This window comes from Drosophila montana, unplaced genomic scaffold (genome assembly GCF_035044405.1).
Source record: "Drosophila montana isolate Dmon_TW-CO22-7 unplaced genomic scaffold, ASM3504440v1 contig_3231_1, whole genome shotgun sequence".
NCBI classification, from domain to species: domain Eukaryota; kingdom Metazoa; phylum Arthropoda; class Insecta; order Diptera; family Drosophilidae; genus Drosophila; species Drosophila montana.
Window position 1 is genome coordinate 394305 of NW_026998113.1, and position 27842 is coordinate 422146.

General features: G+C 40.3%; 3 protein-coding genes across 3 annotated transcripts in view; 2 read left to right on the forward strand and 1 right to left on the reverse strand.

Annotated features, from left to right (window-relative positions):
• DIP-delta (Dpr-interacting protein delta) overlaps positions 1–11075 on the forward strand; it is an 87578-nt gene extending 76503 nt beyond the window's left edge. Inside the window, exon 11 of the mRNA XM_064690035.1 lies at positions 10893–11075. Coding sequence (XP_064546105.1) covers positions 10893–10903 — 11 coding nt within the window. The 3' untranslated portion in view covers positions 10904–11075. The remainder of the gene's footprint in view (positions 1–10892) is intronic.
• A 3576-nt stretch (positions 11076–14651) lies between these two features.
• Cip4 (formin-binding protein 1-like Cip4) overlaps positions 14652–27842 on the forward strand; it is a 136932-nt gene continuing 123741 nt past the window's right edge. Inside the window, exon 1 of the mRNA XM_064690033.1 lies at positions 14652–14656. The gene's annotated coding sequence lies outside the window, so the exon portion shown is untranslated. The remainder of the gene's footprint in view (positions 14657–27842) is intronic.
• Positions 22365–25731, reverse strand: Ir64a (Ionotropic receptor 64a). The gene is made up of 8 exons (XM_064690075.1): positions 25219–25731; positions 24898–25148; positions 24285–24441; positions 23252–24217; positions 22936–23197; positions 22713–22875; positions 22547–22649; positions 22365–22493 (listed from the first exon to the last, which is right to left on the reverse strand). The coding sequence occupies exons 1-8, from the start codon at positions 25729–25731 to the stop codon at positions 22365–22367; spliced, it is 2544 nt and encodes an 847-aa protein (XP_064546145.1).

Below are 27842 nucleotides of genomic sequence, written 5' to 3' on the forward strand. Positions count from 1 at the left end.
TCAATTTTGAATAGATATTTTGCAAGTATTTCGAAAATTACAGTCTGATAGAACTTTAAGAGGTACAGGGCAAAAATTTACTGACCCACATGACAAAGCTTTCAGCTTGTTAATATTTTGTTTAACAAGTTTGGAAAGTTTGAAATATGCCAAACGCATTACGTAATTTGTCACTAACACTTTTGACTTTCAATTTTGAGACTGTAAATACAGCCAGTCGAAACTTGCAGGAAGTTTATGAAGCCAAGCAGCTTAGCAGCAAGTTCAGGCACAGATGTGCAACAGACTTCATATGTTACTTGCCCACACACACACACACACACACACACATTCATATATATGTATATGTACACATAACTCATCGTATGGCAGAGACGCATGCAAAGTCATTACTCAAGTAAAAAGTCGTTAAGAGTGAAAGAAATCAATTCAACAGTGAAGGTTAAGTGAAAAACTTTTACCATTAAAACTGACAAGGTGAGAGGTAAGCTTAGGTGAGGTGGGGTGAGGTAAGCTGCTTGTCTAATGGTTGTCAGCAGTGAGAGGCAAGTGAGAAATGTGCCTTAGGTCAATAGACTTTGCAGCAAGGAGTTACACAAATTTCTGGCTTAGCACATAAATCAAATTTGCTGTGTGTGTTTTAACGGAAAGGCTTCAAAAAAGCAGTAGGGAAAACTTGGCTCAGAATAAAGTTTTTCGCATCATAATTTTCACTTAAATTTCTTAACCAAATGTCACTTTAATTTCCACAAGGAGCCCTTGAGCTCACACAGCAAGCCGGACTTAAATAGCTGTCTCTATTTCTTGGACAATTTCTGTTGCAGCTGCAGTTGGTAAAACAAAAAATTTATGCAAATGTTGAACACCGCAGGACATTGGAATTGCTCAAATATTTCACATAAAATAACACAGTAAATATTTCAAGTTAAAATTCGTTTTATTAATGTCCTTTGTGGCATGAAAATTGCATGCCAAAGTAATTTTAAAGAAAATTCCAGACAGCTTCAAGTGACTGCGTAAAAACTGTTTTACTTTAGTTCTACTTATGAATTTCTCAACTAAAAAGCTTAGCTCTTAAATTAAAACAAATATTTGGAAAACTAATAATATTGTATCCTAATTTTCAACAACAATTATTATTTTAATACATGAGCATGCACAAAGCTTTTTAAAGACACCATTAAATTAATCCCCTTCATGAGCTATTTAAGCTTTATGCAGCGGAGATAATTAAAATATTTTACCGAACGCGTGTTTTCAGTTGTTTACAGGAAATGTATGCGACTTGTTTTTTTTTTTATATATTTATTAAAGTGCTGTCTTTTACTGAATTTATTCCACTTTGCGCTGTGTGTGTAAATAGCTTTTTCAGAATTTATTATGTTTACTTATTTTCTCTCGACTTCCATTAAATATGATTTAAAGTGCATTCAAATGGCCTTTAATAAAAGCGCCACAACAACAATAAACGATTATTTATTAGAGACCAGAAGTTACCCTGTACGAAAACCAGCCAAAAAGGCTTTAGTTATTTCATTTGTAACACGATTTAAAGGAGTTGCAGGGTATTATTAAATTTAATGAAGGCTCTTAAGAGCCATTTTAATTTTGTTAATAATCATAAATATATTAGACAACTGTGGCTTCCACTCTCTATTATCCGCACAGCCTAAACTCTCTTCCACCCATTTCTAATGTTTATAGAGTATCAAAACTGAAAAAATTATGTCAGCACTGGATAGAGCTTTTAAATCGATTGCATTTATCGATCTTATGCTCAATACCAGTGTAAACATTATTGCAAAGCAAGGCAAGCGTAATTTGTTGTAGTTAGTAAAGAGAATAAAAAGCAAGCGGGGAGAACATTGCTTAAAGTTCACGGATAGCAAGGAAACTGACTGCCAGCTATCTGGCAAAGCAACGGAAAATCCCTGCACTTGCCAGCTAGCGGAAGCCCGCAACAACACGGGGCAAGTCATCAATAACAGAGGCAACAACCGGTGGCAGGAACTTTAAACAGAACACAAACAACGTCCAGTCAGCCAGCCAGTCTCCCCACGTACTTATCAGATTAAGATAGAAACACATGATCAGGCCAGCGGGCTGCCCCACCAGCCACACCAAACAGCTTCTAATTCTGTGGCTGCAGCCTGGAGCCTGAAGCCAGAAGCCAGAAGTCTGGTGGCCAACGGCAGCCGGCACATCCGCTGCTTGCCCTGTTGTTTACGGGACTAAATGGCTCTGCGGTTGGCGGCCAACCCCCGCACCACCCTCAAGTTGGACGCGTTTGATGCGTTCTGTGGCTGCCTAATGAACGGCGACATTAAATAAAATGTCGGTCAATTGTCGTTGTGGCTTATCAGCGCCAGACAAGACGCCGCGTTCGTGGCGGAGCTGCGGGGCGGTAATTTGACGCGTTGCGTGCGGTAATTGATTTTCCAAATGTCGGCAACTGAGGTTTTTTGCGTTTTTTAAGCTCGCTCACAATGTGAAAGAGAGCATATTAGTTTTGTGCGATATTCCTCTTGCTATGCGTGCGTCTCTTCCAATGATAGCACTCCCATTCGATGTTCTTAAAGTTAGAGACTTCAAATATATGCTCGTTAAGGCCAAATAAAGTGTGACGATTATATGCCCTCTGGAGGCAAATTGGGAACAAAATATATCTTCCGCAGCTTTAGAGCTAGTAAGACAAAATTTGATATGCAGACTCTCATTGCAAAAGTTTGTTCCATATATAGTTTGGCTTCGCCCTCTAGAGGGACGTGGCATATAAAAAAAATAAATATATCTCAACAAATTTTGCTGATAGTCTATTTTAAGCTGTTATGAGTTGTGAACGAGTATTACGCAGTCGGTTGCATCCAGCTGCAAAGTTCCTACTTAATTTTCTTTTTTATTAATTCTAGCAACTTTTTGCGTGCTACCAAAGTTTTTCAAGCTGTCGTCTGATGCGCTAGTTCAATGCGGCCGCAACAACGAGTGGCATGCAACATTCAGCGAACTGTTAGAACTTGTTAGCTTAATGCATGCGACGCGGCAAACTGACGGCATTAGCCTATCAACATTGGCAAGTGTTAAATGCTTTAAAGCCGGAAACATTTCATAAATGTCGGGTAGACAGAGAGACAAAAAATTGAATGCAAGTTGTATGGGAAAATAATTCAAAGCGATGCGCACATTAAATATTAACACTTTAATCTAGTCGATGGCTGCATGTGTGTGTGTCTAGGTGTGTTTGTTTCTAGAAAAAAATAGCAATTTATACCAATATACACTGACAGACTTTTGTGCTGCCGCCTTCCCCTGCCGCCCGCAAAGCCGTCGTGCGCCGCATGTTAAACAGTTTTGCAGTGCGCACAAAACTTGGCAATTGAAAAGTAAAACAAGCTAAGACATAAAACTTGCCGGCAACATCGAGCCGGAGAGCTATGCCCGCACAGCACGCAAGGCCGTAGACCATAAATTCCCATGCCATGCCAGCACACACATACGCACACACACACACACACACACACACACAGGCACACTTACCCACACAGCCGCAAAATAATTATACGGCTAAAAACCGTGGGGCCAGACCGCGACCACAAACAAAATCAACATGAAACGCCCCAAACTTTGCAAAATATGAGTCATTAATATTCACGCCCACGTTAAAAGCACATAAATAGGCGTGGCAAAACAAAACTGACCGAGGGCAAAAAGAGGCAGCCACAGTGAAAACCCGGTGAAAGGTGCAGCGCATTGTGTACCATATCCGGCCACCGTCTAAAATTATGCCACAAAATGTGGCGCCACCAACAACGCTACTAAATCAGCCAAAAGCAATGAGACAGCTCAGCAAGTGTTGCGATTTGACACGCCCACAGCAATTGCGACCGAAAGGCGTAGAAGAAGAGTTAGCATAATTGAATACTTTTGTACAGGAAACTCCCGCCTGACCGCACACTAAGCCAAATAATTTCAAATGCGAAATTCTTGTAGAGAGCTCTGATTAAAGTAAACCTATAAAACTGATTTTATTTTTAGATCTTAATTTCTACTCAGAATTGATGCTGTAGTTAAAATGTCTGCTTTTTTTAATGTTTTTATTCGCAGCTATAAACTGTTTGTTTTCGAGGTGTTTTCTTGATTGACAAAGGTTTTACCGAAATGTAAATTGAGATGTTTTTCCATACTTTTAAAGTTGCATAAACCTGTGTGTGTTTAGGTATCCTGTTTTGTGGCGTGTAATGCCCGAGCTTAACTTACAATGTTTATCTTTGTTTAACTGACCCGAACCCATCAACTTGCTGGCAGTGGCCACAAGAGCTGGTGCTGCAGCTGGTCAGAGCTCAAAAAGATTTCGTACCAGTGTGAATGCCTTTGGTCTCAAGTGTGATGTTTGTGACATAGTTTTCCAACAATTTTATAGATTGTGCAATAAAATGTACAATGCTTTGCGGTCTGTCGGCAAATAAAACAAAACTTTAGCATATTTAATGGTCGATCACTGGACATGGTCCTTCGCACACTGCGTGCCCAGAGCAAACATTAAATATTTACCAATCTTGCCCGCATTAGCATTCAAACTTAAATACACACAATTACATATGAAATAAGTAATAGCTGCTGTGTGTGTGTGTGTTTGAGTGTGTCTATTTTGTGTTTTTATCCTGCGTGTGCACCATATCATCAGCTCAAATTTCGTTGAATATGTTAGACAGAGATTTGCAATTGATTGAATTGCTTTCGTCTGGTTATGCAATCGTTTGTTAGATTTTCAAATTAAACTCAAATTTTCACATTAGCGTAATTGATGTCTACGCTGCTAAAAGCCAAATTTTGTGATTTTTTTTTTCAAAGTTTCATTATATATATACATACATATATATAACTTGACTAGCGGGTACTACCCGGCCCCTAGGCCAAGTTTTGCTTCATCCATTCATCATGAAAAGTTTTAATATTCTCATTCTCGCAGTGTATTTTCCGCAGTTAGGACATTATTTTTTATGTTTAATTAATTACAGAACATATATCAAATGTTTCAATGAGAATGCAACTAAATATTTATTTATGGCTCTCAATTATAATTAAAATTTGAGGCAAGCAGCTTATGCGTATTTGTTGATACCCTTTGGGTAGAAAACTAAGTTGGATGGGTATAAATATGTGTAAAAGCGCCTGTCAAAAGCAAAAGAAGAAAATAACGAACGTACAAATATATTCCTCACTTTTCTTGATTTGGAGTTTCTATACCGTGTCATCCCTATATTTTGATCAATATTTTTTGAACTGATGACAAGATCGGGGGCTATTCTGAAAGGAAGCTCGCCACAGGTGCAGGGTATTTATGGGAGGCCACCTCACATTAAGCACATTTTGGAAATGAATAGGCCATTTGGGTAAATCTAGTAAAGTGCTGTGTAACCTGTTACAGCACTTCAGGAATTAGGCGGCAAAGTTTACCACGGCGACAATCGCATCACATCACAAAACAACACACAAACACACCCACAGCAACACTCAATTACATGTGTGTTAAGTGAAACACAAATTAGTTAACGTATACCCATTGCCACACGGGATAATTCACGACTGTGCCGCTTACCCTTCGGCATAAGGGCACGACAAATCTGAGCCGAATCTGATTTTGTTTGCTTAACTCAATGAGATGGCGATATTTTGGCGTGCAAATATTTTGACTGCTAAACGGAATTTTGAAGAGGATGCCACAACGAGTGTGTGGCGAATTGGGGTGCTATCAGAGCAGAGCTTCATATTACACATAAATTTCCCCTACTCTTGTTGTTGTTTCCGAAACGTCAATTGGCGGCGTCGACAGCGGCAAGAGAAGAAAAAATGCCACAAAAATGCGAAGCGGATGTGAGTTATGTGTAGGAAGCAACCAAATCGAGTCGTTTCCCACAGCGCTGCTGCTGCTGCTCCTGGTGGTGTGTGTGCGTGTGTGTGACTGGGTGTGGGTGTGGGTTGAAATGACAACAACAAATAACACAAATAAACACGATTAGAGTGAAATTGTTTGGCAATAATGTTAACTTAATGCGTTATATTTGTCGCACTTCAGCCCGATAAGCACACGCACTCAATTGTGCCCGAAGCGAATGGCAAGTGATTTGTGATATTTATTGGTTAGACAAGTCTGGAACATGTTCAATTGTTTTCGCCAACTGTCGGCCATGATAACCTCAGTCAACAACGCCAGCTCAACAAGTTGCTGAGTATCTTTAAGCCACTTAATAGATAAACCCGCTAATGAGCTCACAAAACCGCCCAAGTTCTTGTGCGCCTTTGTGGTAAGGCAGTTCACACACACATACACAGAGCGGAGATTGAGAGAGATGAGAGGGAAAGGGGGCGAGAGAGAGAGGGAGCACGCCTAAAGGCCAAAAAGGAATTGCTTTTTATGAGGGTTAAGTGAAACTTTCAGCTCAATGTTGACTGGCAGCGTTAAAGCCAAATTTAATTAGTTGTTTTTATGGGCTTGATTACTGAGCTTAAGCTGCAAATCTGTTCAGGATTTTGCGATGATTTGGCAGCTTAACAATTGTGACGTCTACACGCACAGTTGTCTCGCACTCAAGTGCTGTTTGCTGTTTTGTCTTGCGCTTGGACGGTCAAAACTTTATAATTTCATCAAATTCACATTCAAAATTGCGTGCATAATTTTATTATTTTGAAAGCACTTGAGCGAACTTTATCTAAACATGCAGACACTCAGCATGACTACCAACCCGAACCCCCGACTCGCCCCTGCTTCACCCTTGTGCTGTTTTGAGGCTATGGCCAAAAACTTGTTTGAAACAGCAATTAAAATAAATTACATTTTGCGATTTTAATTGCGTCTAATTGCAGGTAAAAGCCAGCAAATAAGTTCGCACACAAAAGTTCACAAATTCTAGTCTCGCTGTTGCGGGTGCTGCTATGTATTGAGCGGGGGTTGACGGCCCGGAGAGGGGTTTGGGGTGTGGCCAAATTAATTTTGTCAGTTGTCAGTTATGAGTAGAACACAAAAACTTTCGACAGCACTCAAAATGGACATGCACACGAAATGATAATACAAATGGACAATAAATGCACGCGCTGCGTATACGTAATTTCAATCGTGCAACTTTTATGAGTGACAATTTGAACAGTTTTTCTGCAATTTCTGTCGCTGCAACAATTAGTGTTGTCTCTGTATGTGTGCGACGAGTGCGTGTGGAAACTTTGAAACAACAATATTGAAACTACAATTGCTGTGCAATGATTGCAAAGCAATTTATAAATAGTTTATTAGTTAGAAAATGTTTAAAAAATAAAAAACAGTGGAATTTAGCTTACAAAAATATTAAAGATATCTTCGGCATGCCGAGGATTTAATACCCTTGTAGACATTTGCAGACATGTGAGAATAGTGAAGCTCGCAAATGCTGAGTTTAGTAAAATATCTTGGGAAACAGAATATTGATCATATAAGAACCTCCCACTCGACCGATTGTGGTACGATTTTGATAAGATTTTGCATTTATTATGGGAGCATAGTTTAACATATATAATATATATATTTGCAGTCCATTTATCCGCTTAGATATTGCACCACAATTTCCCTCCCCAATTTTTCCGTTCAGCTCTTCAAATATGCCGTTTTTTTCAAAAACGGTTTGTTTATTAAATACATTTCATACAAATTAAACATGTGTACGCCCTGTCGATTATTTGCTTAAGCAAATTGAGTTTTCTCCGTTCGGCATGTTGGCTGAATTTCAAAAAATTTCGAATTTCAAGTGGGCTGGCTGTTGCGAGTCTCGTGTCTGTGGCACGTAAACTGATACATGTCATAAAATATTCAAATGCCAAAAAACAATTCTCCACATGCTTTTTTCACGAGCAATTTACTTGCAATTGGAATGATGATAGGCTTTTTTTTTAGCGGCAGCCAAGACTTTAAAGCGAGCACAGGCCCAGCTCCGTTGCCCTAATTAGTTTACTTAGAAATTGCATGGTGCTCATGTGACAGCCAGCAAAATGTGCCACCAAGTGGCTGGCGCTGTCTGCGCCACGCCCACAGCCTGCTGCTTGAGACGCTGTGCAGCGTGACAATTAAAGAGTAAGTGTCAGTCGGAGATCTGTAAGAGGCAAAAGAGCAGCAACTGCGGATTGCATTTAAAGGCGACGTTTAATAGAGAAATCATAGGAAACTACAAAAAACGGGAAAATTAATTAATTTTTCTTCGTGCGATGTAAACGATAATTGTAAGCGCCATAGAGCAGAAATATTATTTTTCAGCTGCGGTAAAACAAACTTAATCAAAGGTTGCATTTGGAAATTACTTCGTGCAGTTCACAAGGAGCTCGAAAAAAGCAAACTCAAACTGACTGAAAAATGATAATTCCATTTCATTTTCCACTATTATGTTAGGACATTTGGAAAGCAATCCTCCACAGGATAAACGATTTGCAATCACCTGAGTAACTGCTAGCACATAAACCAAGCCATTGAATTGTCTCTACAAATACCGAATGGCCGGCTAAATTGCAATCCATTCGGTCGTTGGCGTCCGGTTTGAGAAATTTGCCAGCATTTGTATGCTCCAGTTGAGCTCCGTGTATGCCCATTATAAACTCCGAGCGCTGAGCAATCGAAAACAATGAACGCTGCAACGTTGAGTATCCATTGAATTGCTCATACGCCGTGTGTGTGCCCGGGCTAAACGCTACCAGCTACGGAGCATTGCTGCTGCTGCTGCCGCTGCTCCATTGGATGAATTATAAATTGAAGTAAATATATTTTGCGGTTGGGATTACTTGGGGCCACACAATTGTCGGGTTGCAGTTCAACCTTTAGAGTTATGGAAACTGTTCGTTTGCGCATTTGGTCACGTTTCATTCTAGCTCAGGTTGCGAGAAAATAGTTGCGAATCGCGATGGTTGTTACTCCTAATAAAAACAATCGTTTTTAATATTTGCATAGATTATTATTAGTTTTGTTAAAGTTCTTTTAAAATGTTCTTAAACTGTTTATTTAAATAAGGAAAGTCGCTGCAATCGATAGTGCGATTCATTCGATATGCTTTTGTGCATATATATTTATGCCTTTGGGTGTACTGTAGACTTTCTGACTCCCTGGTTTTTCATTTTAACAGTGGCTTCAAAATAAACTTGCAAAACAATTACCAAAACTTTTTGTAATGCTTCAACCTCAAAAAGTAATGCAATCATTCTACTTGCAGATGCAAAAGCCAAGTTTATGGCTTATTTGTTCTGGTCTAAAAATGCATGTTGCTCTTGTTGGCTTTTGAACCTGGCTTTTTTACTGCTGCTTCTGCTGCTGTTATCCTTTGGCCGCTTGCTCATCATGTTTTCCAGTGCCATGAGCAAAACTGCGCGCCACTAAAAACAAAACGCAAAAATATGCAGCGGAAAAAACACTTAAATTTACATAATTTCCGCTTCACGTCACGACTCCAGCTATCTACCCCCCGCCCCCCGCCAACTCTCGAGCTATCCAGCCGCACAGTTTGCAGCTTCATGCGATGCAAAAGGCCGCCAGCAAAGTGCTGCCATGGGTTAGCTGCTTTCATTGCTTTTAGCTTTTAAAGTGCTGCATGTGGCAGGTGCTAGTTCTTAAAAAAGAATTTCAATGACTGCCCCTTGGCCTGCATATTAACAGGTGACTAAAGACCAGCGGCCATTCTGGATAGGCAGCAGCTGTTGCTGTTGCGCGCGATATTTGCTTAGTTTTATTTGCCACACCACGTTGCGTATACGCGATGTGCCGCTGGCTAAAGCTTTACACTGCGCCTTTAGCAAATATTTACAAATGTGTCAAGTGCAGCATACTTTTCAGGCATTAAAAAAAAACAGAAGAGGACCAAGCAACTTGGCTCAGCAGCACAAGCAGTCAAGAGTTAAAAGGACATTGCCGCGCAGGCAACATTTGCATGCAAATGTTGCAGGCTGCAAGTGGCAAGCAATGGGCTAACTGACAGCCAAGCCAGCCAGCAATATCAAACAGCGACCGGAGACGTGAGCCCTGGCGGGCTGCCTAATGAACTTGTTTGGTAGCTAATGAGATAAGCATGCAAATTGCGGGCGGATGGAGTGAGGAATAAAAATGAAGGGACGAGCTGCTGCCCGGTCGGGTCAATTAACTCGCATTTCCGCGTCCCGGAAATTGAGTACGTTTTTTCTCTCTATGTTTTGTTTTGAAAGGGTAAACCAGCTGATTAACTAAATTATAAAGGACTTCCATAATAGCTTGTCTGTGACAGATCATTTAAAGTGTACATATTGTGCACAGATTATTTTTAATTAAGTTGACAGTCAAGCGAACTGGAAGGCATCAAGGTGCAATGTGGGAGGTATTTGACAGCGCTTAAAGCGGTTAATACACCTTCAGCTGGCGTGTTGATTTTACTTCTTTGTAAATATATAATCTTATAAGAAAATAAGTCTATTTTCCTTTATATTTAAAGAGTCGGCTTGCCTTTTCAACTCTTTAATCGCATATGCACTCAAAATGTACAATTTAATACGAATTCCTTTGGCTCTTAACTAAACAACAATTCGCATGCACAAAAACTTTTCATGACTTTTGACTCAATTTTCTGCATAGTTTCGTTCAGTTAGGCAAAACTTTTATTATCTGTATTATCTGCCATAGTTTTTGTCTGTGCAGTTGCAAAAGTTTTGTCATTTTGTTGTTCAACAACATAACTTAATGTATGAGGAATAAATATGATGATAAATATAATAATTTTAAGATTAACTTTCGCCTACAAGCAATTAATTGAACTGCATTTATGGCATTTAATTTATCTGCTTAATGGTCACAAAACGTAATTGTTATAAAAGTCACCCTTGCTAACAGTTCATTTGTGGCATTTATTTTATCCATATTTCAGCACGCATCTAAAGCTCATTTTAATGGCATGTCCAAAGCACATAAGAATTGCTGCCCATTAATACTTAAGTGTAAGCGTAATTACGCACATTTGTTGACAGCTCGCAGATTATATTATAAAACGAAATGCCACAAAATCGTATGACGCGCTGCTTTTAATTGCGCGAGACATGCAACAAATACAGGTGAGTGGAACATTTTCGAAACGCCGCACATCTTAAAGTTTTTTACCCGAAATATGACTTCTATTTACATCATTTTGTGGCACAATAGAAGAAACGAAACGTTGCTTGGAATTGTATAACAAAGTGGCCCGGCAACATTGCGTATGGGTAATCTAACATTCGTTTCCCTTCGCACATAAACATGTAAACACATTTCGTTATTTCTTTCAACGTTGCCAGCTTCTTTTTTATGACAAGCAAATGCATGCAAATCTCGAATTTTACAAACGATAAACGCCTGGTGGCAAGCTGCTGCCCTCGGGGAGCAGCGGGATAGATCCTACAGCAAACCCAGACTCCCATTGCCATATGGCATACAATTTATGCCACTTGCTGTAGACGCTGTTTATTGCAAGCGTATGTGTGTGAGTGTGGGTACAGGACAAATCCTGCTAATGCCCCAATGCGTATGTGCACGCGTTCTATGCCCATTTTTCTTTTGCTACGGCAAATTCGTTTTTTATGCACAAATCAAACATCAAGCAAACAGCTTGCGTTCAGATGAAAGGTACATTGTTATTTTAAGCTTCCTGCTTTAGACTTTGTTTTTATTTACTAAGTAACAGTTAAAGCAAACTTTAATTGTAGCTTGCTCCAACTATTGCTAGTTTTTCAAATTTAGTTAATTTGAATTAATTTTCTTATCATCTTAAACTTAGTTTTCCCGCAACTTCTCTACTTAAAACTTATGTCATAATCTAATAATATGATATAAGACCCCACAATTAGCAACTTAAAAAATTGTTGTTGGCCAGCTAGTTGCAGATATATGTGAACTCATTTAGAACCCAATATACCACTAATGCCCAAACCACAAGCATTTTGCCAACCACGCCCTGAACCCAACTGAATTCAGGATACATTACGTTATTCAACACTAAGCGAGCGACACAAGCTGCCGCAGTGAAGCATCTGTTGTCCTTCAAGCAGCTATGTGTCTTGGTGTTTAGCTGTAGCTGTTGTTGTTGTTGCTACTTGAAAGGGATAAGAAACATGGGCCCCCGGGGGTAAGACCCAGCAACAGCTGCATTTGAAATGAAAAGCATTTGTTTCTGACACAACTCGTCTTCGCCTTGTTTATACTACGTACATTCTGGCGCAGTCCATTGAGATAGCTCTCGCTCCAATGCGCTTCACTCATTATGTTGATTATCCCTAGCGGCCAGCTCAAGGATTCCTCAAAAACTAAGAATAAAATATGAATTGAAATAAATGCGCTTACCGCTTGCCTGCTTAGGGGTTCCCTCTACTCTTTTTTTTTCCTATTTTATGTCTGCAATTTCATTACAAATGTTATAAATTCTGTTGCAAAAAAAAAGAAGGGAAGCCGCACCATTAACCCTTCTTTTGCGGTAGCTTAACCCAAGTTGTATGCCATGTTTTTTCTTTTGCTGTGCTGTGTGCGACCTTAGTGTCCACTAGAATTTATGGGCTTCTCTTTTGGGTACATCTAATGCAATTTCATATGGCTGGCATTTCCATTACCATCGCATATTGTCAAAGCGGAGGCAACCTTCGACTCTGGCAATTGATGAGCCAAAAAGCCAACGAGCATGAAATGAAGCCAACTCCGAGACTTCCTTCTATCTGTGGTTAATGTGATAAATCAATTTTATGTGAAAATCACAGAGCATAAATTTATTTAACTAGCACATAAGTCATGTGGTCGGTCCCAGCTCCACATTTGTTATGTGCGTGGGATATGCGAGAGACAAATCGTTAACTATTTGGCTGACTCCTTAAAGCCACAACAATTGCTCAGTTCACTAACTGAAATCTCGTCATATCTGTATCTGTATCTGTAACAGGGTCTGATTTGTCTCACACATTTGACCAACAAATGGAGCAGCGAGCTGAACGCATTGTGTCATGTGACACTCACGTTTTGCCCTTTATGACAGCAGAACGGACCTCTAGCTTGTGCACACCAGGGAAATCAAAGGACACGGCGACAATCAGTTGGCCACTCCAAAATCAAACCATACGAATACGGTCGAATTGGCCAAGTAGAATGTGCCACAAAGGATACCATATTAATTCCCTCAGTAGGCTGCACAGGATGCCAAGTGCGAGTTAAGCATGTCCTTGTCTTTCTGCATTGGTGTTACAATTTGTGAGCTATTATCAGGTATAAAATTCGGCTCATTGTCGTTGAGAAACTTTTATTTAATCAAAATACAACTTATATAAATTAATATTAATAGAAAAATATCTTTTTCTAAATATTTTTTTATTGGATGTGACAAAGTTTCTACTTTTTATTCAAGCACAACTCTTTTCTTTTGCGCTTTTGGTAGGCTTGCCTAACATTTGGCATGCGTTTAAATCGCATTAAAATTTCATTTAGATTTTTCACCTTTTATCTTTGTATGCACAATGAATAAAATTAAAATAATCCGCGGCCAAGTGACTGTAAAGCGGGTTTTTTTGATAATTTTTTTTTCTTCATGTTTCCACCCTCTTTAGCTGGTGCCAGGCTTCATTTGAATAACTGAATTGTTAAGTGAGCGCCGTGTGACGAATGGACTTGGGCAGCAGCTCAGGTTCAGTTGGCATTTATCTGCTCGAGTCGGAATGTGCGCAGACTTTTAATTAAATTTAATTACAAATGCCAACGATGAGGTGGAGTCCAAGTTGACTTTGATAAAGCCATTTGCAGTAATTTGCATATTTGATGCGTATTTCAAAGTTAGAGGAGGTTTCAATTGATATGTCACCAACTTTTTGCAATAGAACTCATGTTATTAAAAGCCATTACATCTGCTGGCTAAATAGTTGGCCAATGGCAGCCTCAACGTCCTGTAGCCAGGTGCCGAGAGACAAGTGCTCGTGTAACTGAGTCCACAAAAGAAGCTTCTGCATTTCAATGTAGCATTTGTAAAATATTACTGCATACTTTGCGGCGCCCACACAAACGGATACACGCAGAGAGACCTTTATAGCATGTGTCGCACTCAAGTCACGTTTACCCACTGGCAAAAGCTTCAACAAATGTTAAGCTCAAGATTTATTGAGATACTTAAGTTTCCGTTGATGATGTTCTTTGCCGCTTTCCTTCTTTTACCCTCTGCTCCTTGATAGAAACCCCAGCAACTCGGACGCCCACGCATTGATCATACGCCTCGTGGCATATATTAAATGAATTAAAGGCATTGAGACGCCGCATAATGCAATCATAATTTCATTCAAACAAATAGAAGTAGCTTTAAAAGCTACATTTTTTCACATGCATTAAAGCAGATCATTAAGCTCGACCTTAGCAGCAATGTTCCCATAAATAATACATGAGTGTGTATATATTTTTATGTTGCACATTTCAACTTTCTTGTTGTGGCAAGCATATTAAAAAACATAACAAAAAAAAAAGAAAAAAAGAAACGAACATACAAAACGTACGAGTCATAAATAATGTGTTCGAGACCTACAAAAAAAATGCTGCGTGCTGAAAATGTTTAAAAGTGAGCTCAAGGTACAAGCGGTTCCTTAAGCAGAGCTGAATATTATGACCAGCATGTGCACCCAAAGCTCCTGGCGAAGGTAATATAAATGTGTCTAATGCGTTTGATATGCAAATAAAAAACCAAACGCTTATCATTTTGATGACCTGGCTCTATGTTAAACGTTGTCGAACTCACGGCGTATGCGCAATATCAAACACGTGGCTCCCAACGTTTTATACCTAGCGATAAGCACGCGGCCAAAAATCTGCTCTTTTCTACTTTTACAAATTCAATTGAACTGTTACAAAGTGTCCAACAAAATATGTTGCATGCCATGCTTGGCCTCAAGCAAAATTTGAATTGTCAAAAATATAACGAGGTTTTATCCCGCCCACCCCACAGCCCACAACCCACCTATCGCTGAGCCCATCTCTCAGTTCGTTGGCCGTTGTCTCGTTGCGCTGACATAAACTGCATTGAAATGTCATAAAAATTGAAACACGTTTCTCTCGTCCACCTCTCGGCTCGCTTGCCGGTTGCCATCTGCAGCCAGGATTCGAATCGTTCTACGTACTGCGTCCCGTGTCCCGTGTCCTGTGTCCTGCTCCTGGCTGACTTTGAATGGCAGTTGGCTTGTGTCGCTGCAGTGTCGCATAATGTTGTTGTTGCTATTGTTGTTGTTCTTGTTTTTGTTGTTGTCGGTTTTGGGCTGCTGCTTTGCATACAAATAGAGGTAATCTTTAGCTCGCCCCGACAGTTGGCCCCAGTCTGGTCGCTGGTTTGCCTTTCCTGCAGCGCTCGGCATTTGCCCCATTTCGCTGATGTTGCGCTTTTGCACTTTACACGTGGCCACTGGGCAATGGGTGTGGTCCCTGCATATGTGGGCGCTAGCTAGGCGGTTAGTTGCGAGGCTATTATGAAAATTTATTGTTTTACGTGCGAATAATTCTGAGCATATTCTGAATAGGTTTTGAGCAACTGCACAAATGAGCAGAATTCATTGGCACAGCCAAAGAACTCTTTAATCTGTTATTCGAAAATGCAGCTGAGTCTTTAATAAATTGCCCATGACATATGCACAATAATTTTCAATTAATTATATAAACTGCAGACAAAACGCAGAGCTCATAACCCATGCCCAGAACTGGCCATCAGTTGCAGGAAGGCAGCTTCAACAATAGGCTGGAATTTTCAAAGCACGCACTCACACACATGCAATATGCACTTGATTGTGGGCGTGTCGTATGCCAAATCGATTTAAATTTAATGGTGGCATCAGCTCGCCAAATGCTGTATTTGAACAATAATTGTTCGGTTGCATTGCTTCATTGTGCTTGTGTCCTTGCATTTATTTAACAGAGTACGCAAGGATAATGGGCCTGTCATATATAACACACTACAGACTGCTGTACGAGTAGAGTATGTATTTATTAGTTAAACCCTCTGGGCAGCAGCTTCATTTCGGCTTGTCTTTTGTTAACAAATGACAATGCAAATACAGGGAGTGTTGTTTGGCTCGACTCGTATTATACAGTGATTACCATGGGGGCGTATACGTGTTAAATGCGTCTGACAAATATTTTAGCTTCAACAATATTTGCACAACGTCACTTCGTCTCTCGCACTCGATGTTAACATTTTTGTATGTACGTGACACTGAGAGCAACGTAATCGTGGCATTATAACAAACAGATTTCAAATTTCAGTTTATTTGAGTTGAGTTTTCGCTTTTGTTTTTCATTTGCTATTCCCATTGGTCAGAGTTTTTGTTGCTGCAACGGCCGCTTTTGTATTTGTCATATTTACGTATTTACCAAGTTGAATATTTGTATTCCCTGGAGTCGCATTACAGTCGCAAAGTTTTTAGACACATTTATTGAGCTCCAAAGAGACTGAACCAGAGACTTTATAACAACGGGCTCAGTACTGAGTCCAACGTCAAGCGGCTTTTGTTTTCTTTGCTGTTTGAATATTTTAAAAGGCATTATAATAATCTTAATGCATAGGCAACCTTTAAAGCATTTGTGTGGCAACAACATTTTTCGCAATTTAGGGCAAAGTTATTATAAGGAGTAAAGGCTCTTAGATAAATAAGCTCATATCTGAGCTCTCTAGTTTTCATTGTTATATACAACTTATTTAAGTTATTAAATTACTGAAAAGAATATCCAATCAGCAGGCGATTTGGTAGCCTGTAAAGACCCACTCGTCTATTATTATATATTTATAAATACTTCGATAGAATAGGTATTTCTTTAAAAAATGACTTGGTATATGCAAGAACAGCACCCTTTACTATACTATTTTTAGTAGTTTTATTTTCGGATTGGTTTGACTTCCTTTAAAGTGACTCTTGTGGCAATCATGGCTAAAAAATCGGAGCTTTCCAATCGCTGATAATTGCACTTAGCTGTACCCATTACAACGAGTGCAGTCAGTGATTGATTGAATTTGATTTGAATGGGATTACAATAATTCGCCTCTCGATGTGCCATTTTTTTTCGCATAGACAGAATAAAATGAAGGGAGACTCAGAGATGGGAGGGGGGTGTAGCTAAATTAGTGCGCTTTGTGTCATTAAGTTTCGCTTCACTTGGGAACCATTTGCTGGCTGCAATCAAGAGTACGCACTTAACAGCTTTCCACTCTACAACTCCCCACAAAACTGTGAACGGGGAAAAGCGCTTTTCAATTTCGAACATTTTACGCAGCTCAGTTTTTGCTTTTAACCCCTTTTGCCTTTGTGGACTTAGCCAGAGTAGTTGTAGTCGCAGTCGCAGCGCCTTTTCGTTATTTTAGACGAAAAGGCCAAAAACAGTTTGGCAAAAACTTTTAAGCCCTGGACGGACCTGTGGTTGCCCAAAATACTGCCAAAAATATATATATATATATGTATATAAGTCTATAGATGGGCGAACGACAGGAAACACCTTTAATAGATTTTCCAATACGCAGCTAAAAGTGCTTATAAATTGAGAATTTAAATAATATCATAGGCTCGAGCAAAACTTTTTCAATTTGTTTAATACTACGACTCATCCTGGTTTAATGTTATATAATTTTCACTCCCTTACATTTTCTATTCATTGCAAAAGGAAAGTCAAATTTCGATTGATTGATGGGACATGAGCAGCCACAGGTGTGTGCTATATAAACCTGACTTACGTGTGTATGATAAATTACTCAAATGGCCCTCATCCTCTCTTTTCATTTTTCTCTGTTATTGTATTACATATCTGTCTTGTCACGCTGCGTACAGAGCTGTCAATAAGCAAATGGCCGCGATAAATCTCATGCGAAAATATCTTACAACAATTTTCTCGTATTTGGCTGGCACACAGCATGCCCAAAAGCAATTGTTCCGATGTTGTTGCAGCTTTAAATAAAACTCGTTGATATTAGTGACAGATTGTGTCCAACAGTGGCCTCACATTGTTGACATTCTGCGGCTTGTTGTCCTACTGACAATTTAATTGAAATGTTCTTTTTTTCAATCCGCCAACAACATGTTATATTCGAGCTTTGTGTACATATAAAGTGCTGGGAACTAGAGCGTAAAATGGAAGTAACGAATCGGATACGTTGTGTATACTTAATATTATATAAAATATATTTTTGTGCTTGCAATTTTAATATTATAAATATTTTGTATATATAATTTATTTAATTGGCAAGCATTTTGCCCAATCTCTGCCACAAAAGTTGGTTAACTTTACTATTCTTCTTCATATCTTGACAATAACATTCTATACAATGCCTGCTCAAAAGTCAGTAAACTCTTCATAAAGACCCGAGATTCAAGCAAAGAAAATATCAAATAGTTGAATAAAAAATGGGAATAAATGTTGGTGTCATGAATTTAATACCCTATTAAAATGTAATACAAAGTTATCCGATTGTGAACAGCTTGTCACAAAGTATACTATTTCTTTTTATACTATTCACTGATTAGATTCCTATAGAAACTTTATGCTATGTTGAAGTTACCCCTTCTGGCCATATCTAGTTGAGAGTCTCGTATGTACATTTTAACCAGCAGCATCGCCCCGATCATAAAATATACTTTGTCGCCTACATATTTAATGGCCATATTAGAATGCCCTCTGCAAGGGTATACAAGATATTTTATGCTGTCGAATGAAGCGCAAAACTTTCGCGTTTATAAATCAAAAACTTTCCATTTTCTTTAGTTTTTCCGGCTGCTTCTCGGAAACTTCCGATGCCATCGGCCAGACGAGAACCATTCAAATAAATAGTAAGTTAACTTTTTCTGCCATGGCAGCTCTAGATAAAAGTGAAACTTTAAACTTCCAACTAAATAACGCAAATTGATCGAATATACGCACAGAATGGGTTTACAAGTTATTTAAAGAACTCTAGTAGAAAAAAGCTAACAGATTTGTATTAAACATTTTTCAGAGCATATTTAAATTGGTTGGGCTCTATATATTTTATCAGATATAAAATATCTGTATTTCTAATGTTTTTGTGCATTAGGCAACAGTTTTACATTTTCATATACATATTTTTGCAACTTTTTTGTGCACCTGCACGGGTTGATAAAAATATGAATTGTTGGCACTTTGCCCAAAACCCAGCCACAGGGCAAAAATAATAATAATAAATTACAGTTATACACTATTGTGCGACCAAAAAAAAAAAAGTAAAATAAATAAATTATTGCATTTAGGAAAAGTGCAAATGGTGGGTAAGTGGCAAAAACGAATGTGTTAAGAGAAAAAATCACATACAAACTAAATTGTGCTTAAACTATTACAAACGCTCAATTATACATAATTGTGCCTACAGTATGAATTATTTATGCCTATGTGTGAGTCGGTGTGTGCGTGTGTGTGCCTGTGTGTGTTTCGTGTCTGACTTAAATAGCAGAACTAAATATTAATAATGTCAAGGCACACAGCCACAGAATGTGAGAGAGACAGAGCAGGACACATAATTGTTTTGGTAGCCTCATTAAGCGCCAAGATGTGTGTCCAGGCTCAGCTCTAGGAGAAGTTCATACGGTCAGGGCACAGCATGAGATTATGAATGATTATTCACTTAAATAGAAATTGCACAAAGTCGTCTCCATTTATGGCATTTAAAGCGTTGGAAATTTATTATATTATTTAATTCACATATCAATCTGTGACTGAAATTCAAATGGAATCTTAAGCGGCGCCTGCTTGGCATCATAATGAAGGAAGCAAACTAATAGTTTATTATTTTGGAAATATTTATTAAGAATTATACCGTAAGCAGGTAAAACAGACACATACTGGCAAAAGGAAATTCCAGTTAAAAGAGAATTTGCATTCACTTTACATTAAAATTGGTTAATAAAAATAATATGAATTTTTTCAGAATGTCTCGCTGTTGCAATTTGCGGAACCCTTCTTCCCTTTCTACCAATTGAATTGCTTTAATTGCAAGCAATTTTAATTTAAAAATATATTTCTCTGTCATTTTTTTTATTGAATTTTAATTTAATTAAAATTTAATTTATTTTTTATTCCAATTGTGAATTGTTTAAATTGATTTAAAATTGTTCTGGGTGTTAAACATATATGTAAAGTACATCAAATGTATTTAAAAGTGTTTAAAAAAAGGAAAAATGCTTAGTAAGCAGCCACTCAATTATCGCAAAGTTTCCAGTAATAAGTTGGCTTAAACTAAAGTCTGCTTCGTGGAACCCTCCTTTTACACTTTAGATACATTACTTTTCTCATGTGCAGCTGTCACTTTTAAAAAGTTGCCATCACCTCACGCTGTTAATTTGGGGCATAATTCGTAGCTCTGTATAAAATTTAATTAAGACGCTCGAAACTTTTTCACACTTTGACACAAGCCCCAAGCATATGCGCTGGCCGTGCCACTGGCCTCGTCCCCTTCCCCCCAAACTGTCCCAAGCTGCGTCCCGATCTTCATGGGTCTCAGTCGGTTAGCTCCAGGGGCGTTAAGGCAACTACTTTACTTTGGCTTTGGCAAAACTTTCGCATTTGGCCAGACCGCGCTGCATAATATTGCAAACTGTGAACTGGCAGCGAGTAAAATTATGCGCCCTGCTGAGCGCTTTGTTAATTATGCTGCAGATCCCAGTCGGTGGCGCCGTCGCAAGCAACTTCTTGCTGCTACTTCCTGTCATTGTTGTTGGCTTTCTTCGCCCGGCAACCGCAAAAGTTTTGTTGCACAATTTGCGCTTAAACAAAGCCAAAAACAATTTAATTGTCGCTACCAAAGCAGCCAGCTTGCTAAGGCGTGGCAAATGGGGCAAGCTTTATAGTGTATAGGTTATGCAATCTGAAGTCCCAATCGAACGAACTCTTGACACTGCCAGCAGACAATGGCCAAAAAACCAACTAACCGGCAACAGTCGTTTGGCTGCAACCAAAAAGCACAATCTTCCTGTGTTTTTTTATTCTTTTACTTTTGGTAAATACAAGCGAATCCACAAACTCACTCAGCAGCAAGCCTTGTCTTTTCTTACAGCCACTTTTATTTTATACATATATCTGTTTCTTTATCTTGTTGTGTGCTACATCGATGTATTTCATGGCTCGCTAATGAGCAAGGACATTAAATAACATGGCAACAGCGGCAGTATTTGATGCATGTTCCTTGTATGGAATTGGACACGAGTTGCAGCAATCCTGGTGACCCAAAACAAGAGGCACTTGTAATTGATTTCCCAGGCTTTGCCTAACGTTTTAATGTTTTAACAAGGACATTCTTGAGGTTTTCTATTTTTGTTAGCACTTTCCAAAGGCCTGCAACTTTGAGGCTTGCTACACGCAGACTGTGAAATAAAATTCTTTTCAAATTTAAAAACGCCTAAGAGCGTCACTTTGGCATTGCGCCAAGGCACAAGACATTGGTCTAGGCCCACAACTTTGTGCGCTGACAAGAGGCAGCCGCAGCAGCAGCAGCAGCATCAGCAGAAGCAGCAGCAGCAGCAGTCGCCCTGCTTCAGCTAAAAGGCACTAAAAAGGCAGAAAAATGCCTGTAAGGGCGGGGGTGGCTGTTTGGCATGGGGAAAATGTTACAACTACTGAAAACTTGTTATCTTAATGGATATTTTGTACTTCGTTTGTGGTTTAAATTGACTCACTCGGCCGCCTGCTAGCTCGCTAGCTAGTTGCTTGCCTCCCGGCGCACATAGCGAAAAACTGGCAAAAAGAAAGAAAAGCTCTTTTCTCCCTCTTGTTGCATTATTTGTTGAATATGTTTTCTTGCCATTCCTTTTTTTTTCTTTCCTTTTGCCAATGAAGTTGTCGTGCAACCACTACACAAGTAAATTCAATATTATAGTAGTAGTAAAACCAAACCCTAAAGGTTTTCCACAAAAAACTATTGAATAAAGGCTGCTATTGAATCTGCCTTAATTAAATTTTTTGCTCTGTGCCACACGTCGTATACGCAGTTTATGCTAATCAAACTAAAATCCACTTATATACGATCCTCAATTAAAAAGAATCAATTATATAACTGTAATTGGATAAGTAAAAAACCGTCGACGCGACGTCTTGAATGTCAAACAGCGACCGTGACTACCAAAATTTAATTAAGTAAGCGAACATTTCGGTATGTGGGCATTACCTATTGAAAAGTTCATTTAATTTAACTTTCGCTGCTTAACAAATTCGTAGAATATTTACGCGAAGTTGAAAATCAACTTGGCTTTGTGTGAAGCTAATGAAATGGAAAAGCGTGGAACGTGAAGTGCTGACAAACATTAAGAAAGTCAGGTGTGAAAGTCGAACAGTGTAGAATAAATAGCATACTACTTTTAATGCCAAGTTAATTTCCGCCTCAATTCAATTTGATTTCAATGTGATTTTGCCACTTGACATAGAGTATCTCAATGCCCAGCACGAGTAGTGCGATGCCATAGCTTAAGAGCAATATAATCAGCGCCGAGCTCACAGTATCCATATCGACCTAAATGTAACATAAATTTAGATACATTCAACTTAAAGTTCCGTACAACTCACGTGTAAGTCGGAGGTTTCAATTTTCTTCACACAGGGCGGTTTTCTCGAGTGCCAAACATTGAATTGATATGAGTAGATGCCCGTTTCCGTAACACGTCGCAAGCTTTGCAAAAGTTTTAGGTTTATTTATAAAATATTTACTAAACTCTCCGTTTCTCACACTCACCCGTATGAAATCACCTTACGCATGGGTGAATTCTTTTGGGTTATGCAAACCGTCTTTTGCGGTGCAAACATGCTGACCTCTGTGAGATCGCAAATCTCGCGCTCGCTGAACGTCTCGGAAATTATTTTGTAGGCAGCCGCAACATCCACGTGAAAGGCAAAACCTATATTCCAATTTATTAATACACACACACACACCCACATACAAATACAGCTCATCTTACGTTCATGTTTGACACGCCGCAAGCCCGTATCGGGATCTAGCCAATTAGTGGCCGCATTCTCCTTGGCATGCGCGCCCACCTCATGACTGTGCACAATGTCGCGATAGGATTTGGACGCAGCGCCAGCTGGCGGTGGCTCGGCGTCCTCCTCACCGCCGACGCCTCCGCCAGCGCCGTTAGGTGGCGCTTCATTATCCTTGTTAGGTGGCAAGCTGGTTATTTTCTTGGCGTACAGCTCCATGGAAACGGGATCTTTGGTGTTCTGCAATTATGCATTCAAGTATTTGGTGTTATTCTAAATATCCTTGTGGCCTACCAAGAAATAATCCCGATTGTATGCTATATCCTCGACGCCCACCTGCAGCGTGCTGTGCACCAGATCGCGCAGTGTCTTGATGGTCTTCGGTTTCTCCATCAGCAGCGTGCCCACAATACTAGCCGAGTAAAACTGATAAATACAGAAGGAAAAGAGCAGACTGGTTATGACAATGGTGCGGCCCGAGGTAAAGCTAGTGGAGAAACCCAAACCCTGTTGGCAAATGATGCCCACAAAGAACAGCACCGATTCCAGAAAGAGACCCTCTCGCTTGGATGATTTGCCCTGAGCCTGACGCTTATTGATGTAGTTGCTCAATCTTGCATAGGAGCGCTGCCAAAACCCGCCCTTGACTGGCAGCAGTTGCAGTGAAGCAACTGACTCATCGTCCGCAAGCTGCGCCTCCAATGCCGCCACAGCATCCACCTCCTGCTCCTGCTGCTGCTGATGATGGTGATGATGATGCTGTGGAGCGCCGCCCTTTGGCTTGATCAGCGCTGCACCCTGCTGCGGCATCAGTTTCCACTCAATGGTGGTCAGCAGCCAAAGTATGAACACAGTTAGGACACCGCACGCCAAGATCAGCACCCAAACATCATTCGAAAAGGGCTGCAGGAACACAATGCGATCCTTTTGTGTATTTCTGGGATGCCTGAAAATAAAACACGGACGACCGGACCAACTGCGACCGGCCGCATCGATCCACTTGTGCCGCTCCAGCCAATAGAAAATTGGAGCACCGCCAATGTCCGTCTCGTTGCGTATGAGCGCTCCAATCATGCCATCAAAACGGCCATTCTTCAAGTAGCCCCAGGTGGAGGTGCGCGACAACACAAACGTCCAGTTGAACATGTCCCGCACGGCCATCAGCAGATTGAAATTAAAGCGATTCATTGTATCGATATGCGACGATACCGTGTGCGTTAGATAGTAGAGGAGTGTGCCCGTCATGTTCTTGTTGGTCACCTGCCAATGGTAGCCAGTTTGCAGTTTGAGCATGCCACCCCCACACACCCCCTCCACCAGTACCTACCACAACCATGCAACGGACTTGGGCGCGCTGCATGTCGAGACGTCGCAGCAGCGTGGATGTTGTCCGAAACCAACCATGTAGTTGCAGTCCGTCCGTCAAAGTGAAGCTGCCAATTTCCGTTATATTGACATTTCCGCCATAAATACGGCCTGGACTCCTGAGAATCGGAACGGGAGAGCCTTTTCATATTTCTATATTCATCATGAGAGTCTGTAGGGCAGCAAACCCAAACAAAAATTGTTGATTGCCCTAGTTTGTGTTTAGTTTGTGAACCTTGTCTTACACATCCATGAACCCAGGATTTTATTTTCACATGCATTTTTAAAGTTTTAGTACAACAATTTTAATTTTAATCTAATCGCCCATTTGTGCTGAAAATATGGCAAGCCTCAAATAAAAATTAAAAAAAATAATCAAATACGGCAATATTTTTTGGATAAACTCGTGTAAACTGAAGTGCCTCAGTCGAAAAAGTATGTTATTCAAACTGATTCTTGAAGAATTCAATTCTCAAACTTCTCGTTAGCACTCACTGTCAATAGCAACAAGTCAATGGCAAATACCTCTGACAGCTGTCCCTAGCAGAGGGATAGACACTCCAAATGCAACATACCAGACATCGTACAGTGAATAGCTGGCATCTTGGGGCGTTCTCTTTGCCAGCGTTAGCTCGGTGTTCATGTAGAAGTTCAGGGTCTCCATTAAGCTCTCAATGGGCTGCAGTTCATCCGTATCCGTGTCTGTGTCCGTAACCGTCAGATGCAGCTGCTGTTCCGCTTGCATGACGCCCGCACTTACGTGCAGCGCATAATCCTCAATCAATAGCCAGTGATATTTATCGTTGTAGAGCATCTTGGCTGAAGCCTTGCAAATAGTTGCAGCTGGAGCACTCAATATGCATAAGGACATGCTGCCGCCTGCCCGTGCCACTTACCATCTCCAGGAAACGACGACTTAGCATGCCACATGCCAAATCCACGACCACAATCTGCCGCAGTGCCTCCGCCTTCAGCACGCTGTCCAACCAGTCGGCGCTGCTCGCTGCCGTGCTGAGACCTGTGCCCGATCCGGCCCCCGGCCTGCCACGTGGCATGCCCCTGCCCGGCTTGGTTCGCACCTGACGGAGCACATCCAACATCACAATCCGCACAAAGGGTCTGCGCTGCACGTTGTCCTGGTAGAGGCTACCAATGAGCTGCGCATTCTTGGCATCGAACGCCTCCTGCAGTTGGCTCAGCTTGGCGCGACTGGCGCGCACATTGCCCGTGTCATTGTTGGCGGGATTGCGGCAGCTGAAGTAAGTTAACCTCGGTATTTGTTTGTGCCGCTCCGCGAACTCCAGCATCAGCCGGCTCTGCAGCAGTGCCGTTTTACGTGGCTCTAACTCCGCTGCCCGCAATCCGGCCAGCAGGCTAACTAATAGCAAAACGGTTGTGCAGCCAACCATGACTTCGAATGGCGCTTTGATTGCCGTCGAACGGCTTTATAAGAAGTTGCCCACAACTGCTCAATTATGGATCAATGTCGGGGACATTGCGTGCAACTGTCAAAATTCTGAAGCGATGAATCGGTAGCCATAAATCGGCCAATGGAATTTCACTTTTCTTGTCAGCTGACACAATTATTATTCAATTTCAATCAATTAGCTTTCATAATTCATAAGCCATAACCCCCGCACCCGACCGCATACATTTGCATTTGCATGTGAATGGGAATGTGAATTCGTATGAATGTCTTTTCCCTTGCGAAATATTCGTATTGTTAATCTGTGTGCGTATGTGAGTGTGTGTGTGTGTGTGTGTATGTGCTGTTTTTGTGTTTGTCCTTTGGGTATTCATTTGGTTTTGCAGTGCGCCCATGTCACAAATTTTGACAGTTTGTCACTTTAATTGAATTTCTATGCAAAGGTCTCTGAGAAGTTTATAGTAGCACAGGCTTTTTTTATTAAAACTTACATAGCTTTTGTTAAAGACGTGACAACGGAAATTGGTAAGCATTTACAGAAGATTCTTAAATTAGAGACTGATATATACTTAATATGATGTTTGACCACAAACATTTCTCAACTTTACATCTGCAAGGCATCTTAAACAAGCTCATAATTGGGAAACAAATAAATATTAAATGCATAATTTAAAGAAAACTGTAAACGCGCGCGCAGGTCTCTAATTGCTGACCTTAAAACATATTAAACTTTATGTTTTTTTGTGGCAATTTTTCGTATTTCCTGACTTTTAATATTTTGCCATGGTCATTATTTAATTCGGTTTTTGTGTTCAAGCTTAAAGCAACGCAAGACGGCAACCGGCAATGTCCACGGACCTGGCCACAAAGTCATATTTCCTTATTATCTGGGCGGGGCCATCCTCGAAATACCTAAGACAAAAAAAAAAACAGAAATGGAATTATTAATGGCACTGTCCATTTGCTGCTAAGTGGCGCAAATTACATTTTTGTTTATTTTACTTGAGGTTTTACGCTGTTGTCTTATTTTTTATTTATTTATGTTTTGTTTTTTTTTTTACTTTATCAAGTTGACTTCTTGGCCTTAAGGCGTCGTTGCTCCTGCTGCCTGTCTTATAATTTTTTTTTTTGTGTTTAAATTTTATTTCGTTTAGTCCCAAAGCGTATTTTGTTTGGCTTTTGGCGTTCGTTGAAATCCTTAATTGTTCTTGGCAGCAAACGGAGCGCGAAGACTTTGCGTTTGCCAAGCGCGTCGAAGCACAGCGCTTTAATGGCTCCACAATGCTTCAATACCTTTTTGTCGTTATTTATTGGCCCCACAGCGTGCATGTGACGGTGCGTATGCGTTATATTCAGCTTGTAATCGGATTTGAAGTCTTTTTGCCGCAACTACTACAAAGTTGAGTGTAGCCCAAAAAGTTTGGGCAACTTAGTGTTCATGCAATTAGAAAATACTTGCATATGTATGAAGATATCCCACTGAGGGTTTTGCTTTGTCTTTAAAGGGCAGGCACTTACAGCAAGTAACTGTTGCCAAATTGTCACTAATGAGTGGTAAAGAGCACATTTGCAAGTGCAACGAGCAGTGAGCCCATAAAAAAACAAAATAGAAATAAAAAAAAGAAAAGATTCCACAAAAAACTTGCCCAGCAGGAAAACTTTTCATGAAAGCAAGTAGTTTTCATCCTTTCTTCCCACCACTTCCATCTCACTCTCTCGCACTTTGCGTGCCTGGCATATTGGCCCCATGAAGTGTCAACGGCAGTTGCAACTGTCGCCGCTTTTGGGCTTGCTTTATGAGACCCTCCCCTTGACTGTGGCTAAAAGTCAGGCCAAGTGCAGGACTAAACCACAACAAAGGCGTGCAAAAGCGCAAAATGAACAAGCACAAGCTGAAAAGCAGCGGCACAAAGTAAACCAGTTGGTTGGGGTGGCGGCAACGTGGGACTTGTTGGTGGCTAAAAGTGCCAAACGACATTTGCATGCAAATGATGCAGCCGGCAGCCAAGTGGCAACTAGCAAGTGGCAACTGAACCGACTCCCAATACTCGTAGAGGTACTGCAATTGCCCGGACGTGTAGCGTATTGGCCCAA